General features: G+C 46.4%; 1 protein-coding gene across 1 annotated transcript in view; it reads right to left on the bottom strand.

The window, feature by feature from the left end:
• Positions 1 to 15,798, bottom strand: part of LOC115073532 (uncharacterized protein PB18E9.04c-like) — a 95,456-nt gene that overhangs the window by 60,554 nt on the left and 19,104 nt on the right. The window contains exons 7-9 of the mRNA XM_029572038.1: positions 14,830 to 14,859; positions 13,347 to 13,376; positions 12,680 to 12,709 (exon numbers count right to left, since the gene is read on the bottom strand). Of these exons, the coding sequence (XP_029427898.1) occupies positions 12,680 to 12,709; positions 13,347 to 13,376; positions 14,830 to 14,859 (90 nt within the window). The remainder of the gene's footprint in view (positions 1 to 12,679; positions 12,710 to 13,346; positions 13,377 to 14,829; positions 14,860 to 15,798) is intronic.

Below are 15,798 nucleotides of genomic sequence, written 5' to 3' on the forward strand. Positions count from 1 at the left end.
TTTTTGTTTATCAGCTCGTGCGCAGCCGATAAGCAATACCGCGATCGGGCCCGATGAAAAAAAAACCACATGTGAATCGGAACCGGAATCCGAACCGATTCCAGTTCCGATTCACATCTCTATTGAATATCACTGTGTGGGCTCGTCACGTCCCTGGGGTATCTAATGCTATTCCTGATTCTCTTTCTCTTTGCAAGTGGACCTTGTTTCAGGAGCTCGCACCAGAAGCGAATTAGCAGAGAGCGTCACTGCCGCCTTTCCTTTGGAGCTTCAGAACCGGAAGCATTGAAGCTGCTCCTGGCATCCTTAGCTCCGTCCACCTGAAGCAGTTATGCAAAGTCAGCAAACAAGTTCTGGTCCTTCCTGGTAAGTTAGGGTTGGTAGTGGGTCCGGTTTCGGATGAGCTCATTGTGCAGTTTGTTGAAAGCACTAGAGTAAGTGGGGCTTCTCAGGCTGCAGTCTCCAGATAGCTGTCGCGGATTTTCCTTCTTCATGAGGGCCCATGGTTGGGGTTTTCCCATGGGGAGATTCTTGGTCTGCAGTTAATGGCGGGGTAGGCTTGCGGTTCTCCCGCTGTGCTGGACAACGCCTGACTGTTACCCACGAGATTCTGAGCCAACTGTGGCAGTCGTTGTCCAGTATTTCTGGCAGTGACTTATTAATTTGGCTGTTTTGCTTTGCCTTTGTCTGGGCCTTTTTCAGTGCCTTTTGCATTAGTGAGTTGATTGCTAGGGCGACTAAGATGTCCGAGGCTTCTGGCCTCTTATTTCAGCATGTGCGCAGTAGTGCAGATTCGGTGGTTCCTTTCATTAACAGATCCAAGATGGATCAGGCAGGTACAGGGTCATCCGTGGTACTCCATTCCATTCCTGGTTTGTGGAAATGCCCCGTGGTAGTCCATTCGTTCCATTGTTTATGGAACTGCCCATGGCTAATTCTTTTCCCCTTCAGGTGGATTCACACAGTAGAGGGTTCTCATTTACTTGTTCGTTGAGACTTGAAGCACTTGACGAAATACAGTTTGAGGGCGTTCTGTGGGCCTGCTTGACTGTCTTAGATTTGGATACTTGAGGTTTGGGACTCACCTCTTTTCGAATCAGGGCAGCAATGTCTGCATTGACATCTGGCCTGTCGGGCGGAGTGATTCAAGGAATAGGGAGGTGGAAGTCGGACGCTTTTCCGGGTACGTAACAATAGGTATTCCTTAGTCGCACATGTTATTAATTGTTTTCCCTCCTTGCAGGTGCTGTCTGCCAGAGATAGTCGTATGGATTGTGGGACACTCCTATTTGGCCTGGCCCATTCACATGCTCAAGGGGTGCCCATATGGGACATACTTAACTTGAAGCGTTGGAATGGTGCGTTTGTTGGTTGGGGTGGCAGGAGGATGTGTTGGGGGTAGATGCTACTGTGTCTGCGACAGAGGCTTGATTTGCTTCATCCCTGCATATTTGAATCATTCATCTCAGGGGAAATAATTGGAGTAGGATATCTGGCTACAAGTTCATTAGTAAGGTGTGCAGGGAATTAATGTGCATGTCTTTCCTGCTGCCTGCTACCATTCTCTGTTGGTCGGACATAATTCCAACACCTTCAGGGGTTAGGAATATGATTTGGAGGTCGCTGTTGTGCCAAGGCCAATCAGCAGATTGGTTCCTGCCTGACCGTGATGGGGGTTTTCAGATTAAACATGATTGGTCATGGGCTTCTGGAGGCTGGTCTGTTGTGTGGGGAGGGGCTCCATTTATCCTTTACTGATTTGGACGTATTCTTGAATTTGCTGCAGGAGGCCATGTAATGTATCATTGTGGGGGTCCTGTGTGATATTTTCGGGTCACAGGTAATTCATACCTTGCCTATGGCGAGTAGCCCAAGCCAATTGGGGGTGCTTTGCCTTGGTTAACACTTGTGTGACTTGACAGAGGTCATCTCAGGGATTCCTAGCAGAACAACTTGGTACAGTTGTTGCTGGTAAGACTCCTTGTTGGACAGTGGTGGGGGTGCAATTTAATCGTCTCCTTCTGTGTAGTGGCGGTGGTCGTGGGATACGATACAATTTGGTCACTTATTGCCTGGGTGTGCCCGTCTTGCTGGTTAGTGGTAGATGGGAGTTTGTGGGTGATTTATTGTTACGGTTACATGGCTCAGGCTCCAGGGGTGTTTGTAATAAAGCTGCAGCTTGTTTGACTCCAAATTTCTGTTATGTGAGTATTTATTCCATTGTGAAGTGGTTGGGTGCGGGCAGAAAAGTAAGTTCTGGCTACCATTATTATATAAGTTCGGGCAGGCTTCATGCTTGTCTGGCCGCTGTAATATGGTGCCAGGCTCGCTTATGCAAGTCAGGCACATCAGGTCTGAGGGGGGAGGGGGTAGCCATCGGTGGCCTGTGGGCCCTTGGACTCCATGCAGCCAGTAGGCCAGGGAATGGGTGGTTTTATATTCAAATTCACCTACTTCTGGGCTGGGGCTGGAGATAGCTGGGGGTGGGGTGTCTCAGTACCACAGGACAAGCCTCACTTGCTCGCGGCTGTGCTCAATCTGCATCCCTCCCACCCACCTCTGTGTTGGTTGTTGTTCGGGGGGTTTGTTGTTGTCACAGCTATGAAATAGGGGGGGCGGGGTCCCCGAGCTGATTAGGGTTATGCCATGGTTAACAGTTGTCTGACTTGTCAGGGTCAAGTCAGGGATTCCTAGCAGAACAAATGGGTGCAGTTGTTGCTGGTACGACTCCTTGCTGGAGGGTGGCGGGCGACGATCTGATCGGCTCCTTGCTGGGTGCTGCTGGGGGTCATGGGATATGATACAATATGGTCCCTTCATACAGCCTGGGATAGCCTGGGTGTGCCTGTCTTGCTAGAAGGTGGCAGACGGGCGGTCATGGGGGATTTATACTGTAAGGTTACATGGCTCAGGCTCCAGGCGGTGTCTGTAATAAAGCTGCGGCCTGTTTCACTTTCAATTTTTGTTGTATGTGTATTGTATTCTATTGTGAACGGTCAGGCTCGTGCCAGAAGCGTCAGTCCTGGCTACCCATATTACATACAAAAGAGAACACAAAAAGAGTTTATAAAAGGAACTTTCTGGGAGCGAAACACAAATTTAAGCCTATTGAACAGTTAATGTGAATCGTTATCAGGAGCTGAAGTTTAGTTTTACCTTAGTAGTCCCACGGGAAGAGGAATTATCTAAATGAAAGGAAAAAAAAAAAAGTGAGATAGGGAAGGAGCTCTCCTGGGATTTTACTTTTATCAGACCGGATCTGAGGATCAGAAGTAAAAACCACCACGACACTGAGCAGACGCTCTCACTCTCTCCTGGTTTTCCTATCTCATTATCCATTAGTTTCTAGGTCCCATTCTGAGATTATATTATTACAGGAATGTAAAATATAGCACAATATTGTTCTCCTATTTAACAATAAAACCATGTAGCAGTATAAATGGTAATAGTATTTGTTGGAATAACTCAATATACAGACAATAGCAGGTTGTAACACTAATAAAAAATAAAAATAGATGGAGGAAGGGAAGAGTGACATCACGCTACCAGATGAGACATATAAGCCTCCCCACAAGCTTTAAATGAAAATTAGAACAATCACGCTGGTGAGCTCACCCACCTCTTATGTATTCGGGAATGCAGACGAGCACAGACCATGGCTGGGAAGAAAAAATCCGGTTTGATTTGGCCAAATTTTCCTTCGATGCCGAGGGATCAAGGTTTGCGGCTTTGGCAACGCATCCCGATCCTGTGAGCCATGCGCCTCCACCGGAGGTAAGCAGTCAGGGAGCCCAGGCACCTGACTCGCCACTCGAGATTCCGACGAAACAGGATTTTAGTATCTGGTTCGAGGGGATTCGAAATGATATTCGCGCATTACAGGTGAACGTTCAGGCTAATATTGACAGCCTTAAAATGGACTTACAGGACCTCGGGCATAGGGTAGAGGAGTCAGAGGGCATGCTAGGCACAAATGGCATGCAAATCCCAGCGTTAAAGACAGATATAGCAGAGCGGAAATCTCGGCAAGAGAAGGCCTCGCTAAAAATGGAGGACCTGGAAAATTGCTCTCGGTGGGTGAACATACGCATTGATGGTCTCCCGGAGAGTAATGAGTTTGCTGATGCTATAACCGTGGCCCCGAAAATCTGTCTGGCACTGTTAGCTGATGTTGCAGAGCTGAGTGCGGACTCTCCCGCTTATACTGATATCGTGATTGAGCGGGCTCATAGGGCCCTGGAGAATCCCCCCGCAACACTCCTAAGGACATTATTGTCTGTCTTCATAGTTTTCTCATAAAAGAAGTAGTAATGCCTTCTGCCAGACAGTCAGCCCTATTCTTTGGGAAGAGCGTGACCTACAGATTTTTAATGATCTGGCTCCAATTACATTGAGATGGCAGAGAATGATGCAACCCCTCACTATGGTGCTTAGAAGCAAGAAAGTGTGCTATTGATGGCTGTATCCCTGGGGACTGGCCTTCTCTATAAAGGAGTTACACTTCGCAGGTCAAGACACTGGAAGAAGCTACCCCCATCATGCAAGCTATAGTTATAAAGCTACCTCGAAAGGACACCCGGGAGCAGAAACCTAGCCCACCAGTCTTACCAAAATGGCAGCGGGTAGGGAAGAGCGGGAGACGACTTACCCGGCAATTGGCTGACCTGGAATCTCTTCCCTAGATGGTAGACCTACACTGGTGGGACAGACAATCAATTTCCTGGTTTGGAAGGATCAATACTCTTAAAATGAATGTTCTACCCTGTCTGGGATATTTCTTTCAGGAATTGCCAATCCTCCTTCCCACCTGAAATCTGAAACCACTAGTGAAGAAGATGTTCTTCTTTATTTGGCATAGGAGACCTCCAAGAGTAGCTAGGAAAGCAGTGTATCAACATAGGCAGGAGGGTGGGGTGGGTTTACCCTCTTTTACATTATTATGTTGCCTCCCAACTTAAACCTTTGATTGAATGTCACGATCCTGCCACTTCTAAACAATGGGTAGTGATAGAGCGGACCTTGTTTGTGGGAGTCCCCCTCTGGAAGTTGTTCTGGTCAGAGGGACTCACAACTCAGGAGACCTTGGCCCTTCCCCCTCCTTTACAGTGCACATATACCATTTGGAAATGCTGGAAACCACAACTAATTAAGGGAAAAAGATATTCGACCCTCTCACCTTTAGCTATTTGAGAAACTTTCAAACGTGGATATCTAACTCAATATTCAGCTGCTGGGAAAAGCTGGGTCTCTCCTGCTTGGGCCAGCTATGGCAGGGCGGGGTGATTCCGTATGAGCAATTGCAAAATATTTATGGCTTACCTGCCACTGACTTTCTCGCTTATGCTCAGCTGAAACATTTTCTTAACACTATGGAAGTCAGGGGAGACCTTGGACAGGGGTGATCATTATTCGAGGGGTACTGCATTCTGGTTGGTAAAGTGCAGAAAAGTATTTCAAAGACCTATCAATTATTGCTAGGCCAGGATGGTATAGTTGGATCCATATTGCAGCATGGGAGATGGACATGGGAGTCGCATGGAGTAGGGACCAATGGGAAGTGCTTTCAAAATCATGTTGGCGTCTATGATGGAAATATACAAACTATTATACCGCTGGCATTAACCCTCTGGCTCGCATAGCACGATGGTTGCCAAACCATTCTCCGCTTTGCTGGCGGGTGCTCGCAGGTTGGCTCTTTCCTGCAATGTGGTGGAGATGCCCATCAATACAAGGCTTCTAGCAATATTGCCAGGATTGGATAGGCATTAAGATCCCATTATAACCAGAGCGGTGGTTATTAGGGTTTCCGGGGGAAGACCTTACAGAGGATCAACAGCTGCTGTTTTCTATGTGAGTACAGCTGTTCGTCTGGGTGACAGCTCAATGGAAATCCCTAACGGTACCATGCCATACACAACTTCAGGCCAAATTACAACAGATCTATTGGATGGAGCATTTGTCTGCTATCCGATGAGACACTCTTTCTAAGTTTTATAGAGTGTGGTCCCATTAGGCAGGTTACCTGTAAGCCTGAGGTAGCTATAATTGCCTTGCTGGCACCTTCCCTAAGGTTAGGATGTGGAGGTGAGGTTGGGAAAGGGAGGAGGGGAGGCTGCAGTGAGGTGGGGCTGGGGCTGGGGTGGAATGGTATGGGAGGGATCGGGTTTCAGGATATGGGGGAGGAAATGGGGGGGAAGGGTGCACTGGCAGGGAAGGTATCACTATGCAGATACACATCTCAGATACACAGTATATATAGACAGTCACCTGTAATAGCCTCTCTATCAGAGGATATCTGAGGTTTGTAAGCCTTTACATGCATAATATGTACTTATGTATTAATTAGCTCAAAGCTCAGTGTGTATACATTTATACGATATACTTGTTTTCTGTGTTTACGGCTTGTACTAAAATACCTAGGGCTCAGTGTGTGTAAATGGATTCGTGTAACCTGGTATTATGCATATAAACGTCTGTATTAATATACCCGAGCACTCTGTATGTGTAAAAGTATACATATAACCGGATTTTCTGTGTGTATCTATCTATTTTAAATTGCCTGGGTCACAGTTTATATCCTGGTCTCATGCATATAGATGTCTCTACTAATATAGCCTAGGATTCAGTGTGCATCAAAGTATGCACATAACCTGGTTTTACATGTGCAAATGACTTTACTAATATAGCCAGGGGGACTGATTGTATAAATGGCTGTATGTGTTACGATCCTGCCCGCGAGGAGCGTGGGCAGGCCCTCACCTTCACGTGGCCAGCCGGGCCGCTGACGCCGCCGTGGCGTTCCCTCGGGGGCATCCGGGCTCCTCCCCGGCTGCCTTCTGGCTTCATGCAGCGGGGGTCGATCCCCCGCGAGCTCTCCCTCGCGGTCAGGACCCCCGCTGCTGCTCCTGTGCTCCCCAGCGTGTTGCCGACGATCCCGGGGTCCTCCGCCGGCAGGGAGGGCGTCCCTGCCGGAGCCTGCAGCTCCCCCACCTTGCCTGCGGTCTGCAACCGCTCTTCCAGCCTCCCTTGCAAGCAGCCTTACCTCTCTGCCTGCAGCTTGCTACAGCTACCGGCTTTTCCTGCAGTCAGCCTTCTCCAGCTCTCCTGCTTTCGTCCTTGTAGCTGGAAGCCGCTCCAGCAGCCTGCCACTTCTCCAGCTCCAGGGCAGGTCTGCCTCGCTGCTTGCCTGCTTCCATGGGTCCTCCACGTGGCGGAGGACGCCACCAGCTTCCAGCACTCATCTCTCCAGCTTCCTAGGGCGCGAGCACGCGCCTCTCGTCTGTTCTTCAAGGCCAGCCAGGTGTGGCCCCCTGCTGTCTCCTCCCTGGGCGTTGTCCACCTCAGCTCTACAAAGGGATTCAACGTTCAGTCTGTCTTTGCCTTCGCAAGGAGTTGGTCACTCCTGAGACCCTTGTTCCAGGAGCTGCCTTGAGTTCCAGCACTTCTGCAAGGTCTAAGTGTTCCATGTTTCCAGTTGTTCCAGTCCTGATGTTCCAGTTGTTCCAGTCCTGATGTTTGCTTGTTCCTGTTCCTGCCTTGAGGTCTGATTCCTTCTCCGGTATCCATGATCCAGTCCAGATATTACAAGCCTTGCACCTTGATCCTGAAACTCGCCTGAAAGCTAAGTACCTTGCCCTTGAACCTCTTGAAAGCTGGCCCTTGATCCTGTGTCCTCCAATGTCCTGGTACCTCGCAGCAAGCCACACCGTGGTCCGTGACCAGCCCTCGGTGCGGGCTGATTATGGCCATCTGTGACGAAGCCATGTACCTCGTTTCTAAGTCTCTGAGAAGTCCTTGTTCCTGATCCTGTTTCCTGCCTTGGCTGCCGGTGTGCAGCAACCTGCTTCTTCCCCTGTGCCTTGATGTCGGTGCCTGATCCAGTTCCTAATCCAGTCCCAGATGTTCTGCCCTTTGTCTTCGTCTGGCTCCTGAGCCTTCTGGCCTGTTGGGCCCTGGAGTGGCCAACAGGCGGAATTCGTCCCTGTGCTTTGGAGCTTCCCTTTCCTGCCAGCCGACGGGGCTTCGGATGTCAGTATCCCAGCATCGGAGTTCGCTTCGCCTGGATCTCTCCTGCATTTTCCCGTTCTCAGCGTGGTCCGTGACCTGCCCTCCAAGGCAGTGTTGGGGATGCGTGGGACAGGGTGGCCCGTGTCTCAGTCCCAGGAGTGGTCTGAGCAGGGTGCCCTGAGGACTGTGCTCATGTCTTCCTTCAGTCCTTGTTCCTGAGTCTACATCTGCACCTTCATTACCTCGCTTCTGAACCTACCTCAGCATCTTCAGTACCTCGCCTTTGAATCTACCTCTACACCTTCAGTACCTTGCTCCTGAGTCTACGTCAGTACGTCCAGTACCTTGCTTCTGAGTCTACGTCTGCACTCCCAGTACCTTGCTTCTGAGGTCTACGTCAGCACGCCCAGTATCTGTCTCTGAGTCTTTGTCAGCACGTCCAGTACACTGCTTCTGAGTCTACGTCTGCACTTCCAGTACCCAGCTTCTGAGTCTCGTCTGAATCTATGTTCCAGTCTTCACTGTCCTGGCCTCTGTCTGGCCTGCCGCTTCGTGCCGTACCCTGCGGCAGGTCCGAAAGGGCTGGGAACGGTCAGAGGACTGTTCACAAGACCAACATTGCGTTGTTGGGTCTTCCGAAGCGTGCAGGTCCGGAGGGGGGCCTGTCGCCTGGTCATCACTCCAGTCTTGCTTCCGTCCTACCCATGCTCGGGCATGTCACGCCTCCCGCGGCTCTCTTCGGAATCCTCTGGGGTCGAGCCGCGGCCCAAGGACACACCTCTCTCAGGAAGTGGGATCGCTCTCCGAGCACTCCGCAACAGTATGTATGCAAATACCTATACTAAAAAAGCATGGGACTAATTTGTGTAAACGTATGTATTAACCTATTTTTCTGTGTGTAAATGGTTGTACTAAAATAACCCAGGGCTCAGTTTGTTTTTGTTATGCACACAAACTGGTTTTACTAATGCAAATGTAATTACTAAAATAGTCTGAAGTTACACTGCAGAATATTCACTATGGGGTGGATTTTAAAAGGGTTACATGCGTAATATATGCGTGTAACCTTTTCGGAGCAGATACGGAGTGGCCTCAGAGGGAATGGGGAAAGCCATCGGGCCTCCCCTAGGGCTCGGCGCACTCAAGGTGCACGAGTGTGCACCCCCTTGCACGCGCCGACCCCTGATTTTATAACATGCGCACGCTGCTGCGTGCGCATGTTATAAATCTACCCCCCGCGCGTAGGTTATGAAATCTGGCCCTGTCTGTGTGATTTGCAATGTTTATTGCTTGTGTAATTTGTCTTTTATCTTGCATCCATGGAAGTTCTTATGGAATTTTTCATATCTTCATTATCATCACAGTTTTTTTTTAATATTTGACTTTTATTTTCATATTTTTCACACTTTCTGTTTAGTATTCCATTTAATCTATTTTCGTCTTTCCTCTGTTTTTGTCTTTTTTGGGATGTTGATATTCTTTGTATTCTGTTTATTGTCCCATGTGTATATGTTTGTATTTATTTAAATAGATTTGTTGGTATTTCACATGGATTTCTAATTGCTAACTTGATGTGTTTGTGCTGTGTTTTTGACATTGAGTCGTGGACCCCTGGTCACTGCAAGAAATGAAACCTCCCACAATGCGGAGCCCTGAGGAGACTTGCAGTGATAGCTAGTTCTCAACAGAGAAGTGCACAGGGGGGTTTAGATTTTCGAGGGTAACACTGATGGAAGCGACGAAATCGTATCTTTGCTAAGGATATTGACAGCGGGTTCCCAAGAGTACTCCTCAGGTCCATATCTCTTCCAGGAGATAAGGTACTCCCAACCTTGACTTCATTTGCGAACATCCAGAACATCATTGAACATATACACGATGTTCTCTTCAGCATCAAGAGGTGCAGGTTCTGGAGTCTTGTTGGAGAACTCAGAGAGATTGAGTGGTTTCAATAGGGCCACATGAAAGGTATTATTAATCTTCATGGATGGAGGTGACCTTAGACTGTATGTCAAGTCTCCAATATGTCTGAGAACGGAAAAGGGCTTGAAATTTATCACACAATCAAAAGTCCTGTGTGGAGGTAAAACATCCACTCCATATCGAGGTGCAAAGAGTGTAGAGGGTAGTTTCAGGTGAAGGAACTTTGTACTGAGGCATACCTTGTCTGCAGGTTGGAATTGGGTTGCCTTCCTGTGATGAGCATCATAAGACTTCGTGGCCTGCCCTGAGCAGCAGATCCTTACTATCTCTCCACAGTTGTTGTAGTTCCGTCATGGTGGCTTGAGCAGCTGGAGACGTCACTGACAGCGGCAGATGTAGCTGAGATGAAGGTTGACTGCCATATAGAACTTGGAATGTGGTTGACCCTGTAGCAGTAGAAGGATGCGAGTTTAAGACGAACTCAGCCCAGGGAAGTAGTTCCACCCAGTCGCTTTGTCTCAAGTTCACATATGAGCATAAGAATTGTTTGAGCATCCGATTCATTCTTTCTGTTTGTCATTTGGACTGCGGGTGATAGGCCGAGGTTAGGTCCAACACAGTGCTCTCCAGAATTTTGCAGTAAATTGGACGCCTCTATCCGACAAGATGTTTTTGGGCATACCATGGAGGTGGAAGATGTGCTTCACAAACAATTTGGCCAGTTCAGCAGCAGATGGTAATCCTGGCAGTGCCATAAAATGTGCCATTTTCGAGAAGTGATCAACGGTCACTCAAATTGTGTTATTTCCTCCTGAGGAAAGCAAGCTCACCACAAAGTCAGTCGCAATGTGCATCCATGGTTCTTCCGGTACGGGCAGCAGATGATGTGGCCACAGGGTCGTCCTGGAGGAGGTTTATGTCTTGCACATGTGTCACAGGAGGTCACATATGCCTTGACATCTTCTTTCATAGTAGGCCACCAATAAAAACGTTGGAGCATGGCTAGTGTGTGAGCTTGCACGGGGTGGCCAGCCAGCCGAGAGTCATGTTCCCATCTTAACTTTTTCCTCATTCCTTGCGGGACTACCATTTTCCCAACAGGGACTCTGTGACTAGCTGCCAAGACCACCTTCTCTGGGCTGATGATGTGGCGAGGTTCATCGGGTATGTCCTAGGGAGAGAAGGAGCGTGAAAGGGCATCAGCTCTGATGTTCTTTTCTGCAGGTCGGTATTTCAGGAGAAAATCAAAATGATTGAAAAATATTTATTTATTTATTTATTTGTAGGGTTTATATACCGGAGGTTCCTGTATAAAATACATATCACCCCGGTTTACAAGAAACAAGAACTATCGCTTCATTTAGCGGTTTACATTGAACATATTAATTAACATTGAACATTAAACATAAACATTGAACATTGAACATATTAATTAAATTAATGAATTTAATTAATAGTGACCATCTAGCATGCTGGTGATTAAGGTATTGATCATGTCGTAAATATTCCAGATTTTTATGATCGGTATACACCATTATATGGTGTTGTGCACCTTCCAACCATGGACGCCACCCCTTGAAAGCCAATTTAATAGCTAACAATTCTTTATCTCCAATTCCATAGTTCTTTTCAGCTGGAGAGAAACGCCTTGAGAAGAAGTAGCAGAATAGAGGACATTAGTATCGCTGTAATGGCTCAGTACTGCCCCCACGCTGACATCGGAAGCGTCGACCTCGACGATGAATGGTTGAAGACGATCGAGGTGGAGAAGACAAGGTTTCTTTTGGAAGGCATCCTTGAGAGTTTGAAAGGCCGCAAGAGCCTCTTCGGACCTTTGGGATGGATTAGCCTCTTTTCTGCATGACTGTGAGTGGCGCTGTGGAGTGGATGTTTTACCTCCACACAGGACTTTTGATTGTGTGATAAATTTCAAGTCTAACTCAGAGCCTACCAAGGGAAGGGTTTACCCCTTCTCGTTATCTGAGATGGAGGCCATGTCGGCCTATATCTAAGAAAACCTGCAAAAGGGCTTTAGCACGCCCTCTAAATCCCCAGCAGGTGCAGGTTTTTTTTTTGTTGGAAAGAAGGATGGTTCCCTTCATCCTTGTATGGATTACAGAGGTATCAACGAAATTACCATCAAAGATCATTACCCTCTACCGCTGATAGTAGAGTTGTTTGACAGACTCCATGGGGACAAGATCTTTACCACGTTGGACTTAAAAGGGGGCTACAACCTGGTCCGAATCCATCATGGGGACAAGTGGAAAACAGCCTTTAACACCCGTGATGGACACTTCGAATACCTAGTTATGTCCTTTGGTTCGTGCAATGCACCAGCGGAGTTTCAGAATATGATGAATGAAATTCTGCGAGACTTACCGTACCAGTGCATGGTGGTATATTTAGATGACATCCTGATCGTTTTGCAAGACATTATGATGCATCAGGCAGATATGGTAAATGTACTTCAAAGAGTACGATAGTAGATGCTGAAGCTGAGAAAACGGTGTGGGGTTTCAATCCTATAGGGTAAGGCCACTCTTGAATGCTTGTCAACTTTTGAGGGTCCATCTGAAAGCCATCTTTGGACACAATGTACCCTGGGATGGGCACGGATTCCTGGTGTTAGGTGACTTCTCGAGCTTCGCGTAGCGTTTATAAAAGGAACTTTCTGGGAGCGAAACACAAATTTAAGCCTATGAACAGTTAATGTGAATCGTTATCAGGAGCTAAAGTTTAGTTTTACCTTAGTAGTCCCAAGGGAAGAAGGAGTTATCTAAATGAAAGGAAAAGAAAAGTGAGATAGGGAAGAAGCTCTCCTGGGAGGTAAAACTACATTTAGCTTTCCATTAAAATCTTCCCTTTTATAACCCCTAGGGGGAGGCTGTCACTGTGGGATCTCTGTTACAGTGCATGACCTGATGAGGTTTACACTTAACAGTAACATCCCACATCAGGAGATATCAGATCCAGATCTGAAAGCACCACCAATACCCTGGTGCATATGTTTGTTTTTATTTAAATAGATTTTTTGTATTTCCTGTGAATTTCTAATTGGTAAACTTGCAGTGTCTGCAATTATTGACTTTATTCGATGTTCATTTGGTATGAGTGGCACATGTTTAGGCTCATAAGGTTTTTAGATATGATAGTTTGATAACTTTGTATTATGTATTTATGGCTTCATTCACATTTAATAAACTCTGTATTTGAAGATTTCCCATTATAGCTTATTTTTCTATAATTTTTTGTTTTGCTCCACTCTTTTTCATCTCTTTACAAGTTTTATTGATGAAAGATACAAAAGAGAACACAAAAAAGTTTGTAAAGGGAACTTTCTGAGAGTGTAACACAAATTTAAGCGTATGAACGGTTAATGTGAATCGTTATCAGGAGCTAAAGTTTAGTTTTACCTTAGTAGTCCCAAGGGAAGTAGCAGGTATCTAAAGGAAAGAAAATGAACAGTGAGATAGGGAAGAAGCTCTCCTGGGAGTTGAAACTACTGTCCTGTCTTACATTTTGATCTGCATTAAAACCTTCCCTTTTATATCCCTTAGGGGGAGGGAGTCACTGTGGGATTTCTGTTACAGTAATGACCTGATGAGGTTTACACATAAAAGTAATATCCCACATCAGGCTTTATTAAACCTAGATCTTAGGATCAGATGTAAAATCCACCAAGACCCTCAGGAGATGATCTCATCCTCTCCTGGTTTTCCATTAGTTTCTAGGTCCCATTCTGCATTTACATTATGTACAGGAATGTAAAATATTAGCAAAAATATTGTCTCATATTAACAGTGAAAACCTGTAGCAGTATAAATGGTAATAGTATTTGTTGGAATAACTCAATATAACAGATATATAGCAGGTTGCAACACTAATAAAATATAAAACAGCATGATAAACACACTTATGAACAGAGGGAAATTGTAGGTATATCTCATATACCAGTCTGTATTTATCAGGCTCTGGGGCATTGTTGAGGATCCATATGAGTTCAGTAGAGAGCTGCAACAATCCCTCCAATCCAACTCTGTAATAAACTATTCTAACTGGTGTTTCAGCAGGGTCCGGGAGGGATCTGCACTCTGGCCGTCGGCTGCCAGTAATCAAAATGGCACCGATAGCCTTTGCCCTTACTATGTCACAGGTGCTACCTGTGCTATTAGTCAGCCCCAGTCACATGGTAGGAGCAATGGATAGCCGGCGCCATCTTGTGCTCCTACCATGCGACAGGGGCTGACCAATGGTACCGGTAGGCCCTGTGACATAGTAGGTCAAAGGCTATTGGCGCCATTTTGATGCGAGGCAGGCCCAAAATCCCGACAGCAAGGAGGGAGAAATCATTCGCGGAACCCTTTTGGCCCACCAGGGATGTTAGTAAGTCTTGGGGAGGGATCGGGATCGGGGGGCGGGGGGGGGGGGAGGGTTGTATTTAATGTATTATGATGGATTTTAATGCTTGTGGTGTTTTTTTATTTAAAACAATAAAATGTGCCCCTCTCCCCGTACAAACCCGAAAATCAAATTTTCCTCGTATTTCGGGGAAAATCCGTTTCGGAGAGTGGGACTCCCAAACCATGACGAAATAGGCAATTTTGTTGAAATTGCCTAATTCATGATAAACAAATGCACATCTCTAGTTTCTATGGCTTCATTGAAATTTAATAAATTGTGCATATGAAGAATTCCCAGTATATCTTATTTTTGATTAATTTTTGGTTTTACTCTACTATGTTTTCACTTCTTTCTAAGTTTTATTGATGAAACATACAAACATACAAAAGAGAACACAAAAAATTTTCTAAAAGGAACTTTCTGTAAGCGTAACACAAATTTAAGCCTCTGAACAGTTAATATAAATCGTTATTAGGAGCTAAAGTTTAGTTTTACCTTAGTAGTCCCAAGGGAAGTAGGAGGTATCTAAATGAAAGAAAAAGAACAGTGAGATACGGAAGAAGCTCTCCTGGGAAGGTGAAACTATGTTTGCTTTCCATTAAAACCTTCCCTTTTACAGACCCTAGGGGGAGGCTGTCACTGTGGGATCTCTGTTACAGTGCATGACCTGTCTCTACTAATATAGCGCAGGATTCAGTGTGTGTAAATGTTAGGGATGTGCACTTGTTTTGAACGAATGCGCAATCTGCAACGTATAGGTCCCTATTTGTTGCATTTGTGGGGTTGCAAAACGTATGGCGAACCCACACAAATTCAACGTATCATAATGAAGAAACCCCCACTCTCCTGACCCCCCAAGACTTGTCAACATTCCGTGGTGGTCCAGCAGGGGTCCTGGAGCGATCTCCTGCACTCAGGCCATAGGTTGCCTGTATTCAAAAATGCGCCGATAACCTTTGCCTTTACTATGTCACAGGGGATACCGGTGCCATTGGTCAGCCCCTGTCACATGGTAGGAGCACAAGATGGCGCCGGCCTTCCATTGCTCTTATCATGTGACAGGGGCCGAACAATGTCACCAATAGCCCCTGTGACACAGTAAGGGTAAAGGCTATCGGTGCCATTTTGAATATCGGAAGCTGACGTCCTGAGTGCAGGAGAATGCTCCAGGACCCCCACTGGACCACCAGGGACATTTGGCAAGTCTTGAGGGGGGGTCAGGAAGATGAGGGGTTGTAGTTAATTAAATTTAAATTGTTGGGATGGGTTTTTTTTTTATTTTAATGGGAAATGAATAACATATGTAACTAATGAACGAATCAGGGTCCCCCGAAAACGGATGCAATGGATTTGGGTCCCGAGGAATACGAATACCGAATCGAAAGTATCCATCCCTGCTGCTCATCCCTAGTAAATGTACATATGTATCCTGGTCTTAAACGTACAGAAGTTTTTATGGAAATT

Source organism: Rhinatrema bivittatum, chromosome 1 (assembly GCF_901001135.1).
Source record: "Rhinatrema bivittatum chromosome 1, aRhiBiv1.1, whole genome shotgun sequence".
NCBI classification, from domain to species: domain Eukaryota; kingdom Metazoa; phylum Chordata; class Amphibia; order Gymnophiona; family Rhinatrematidae; genus Rhinatrema; species Rhinatrema bivittatum.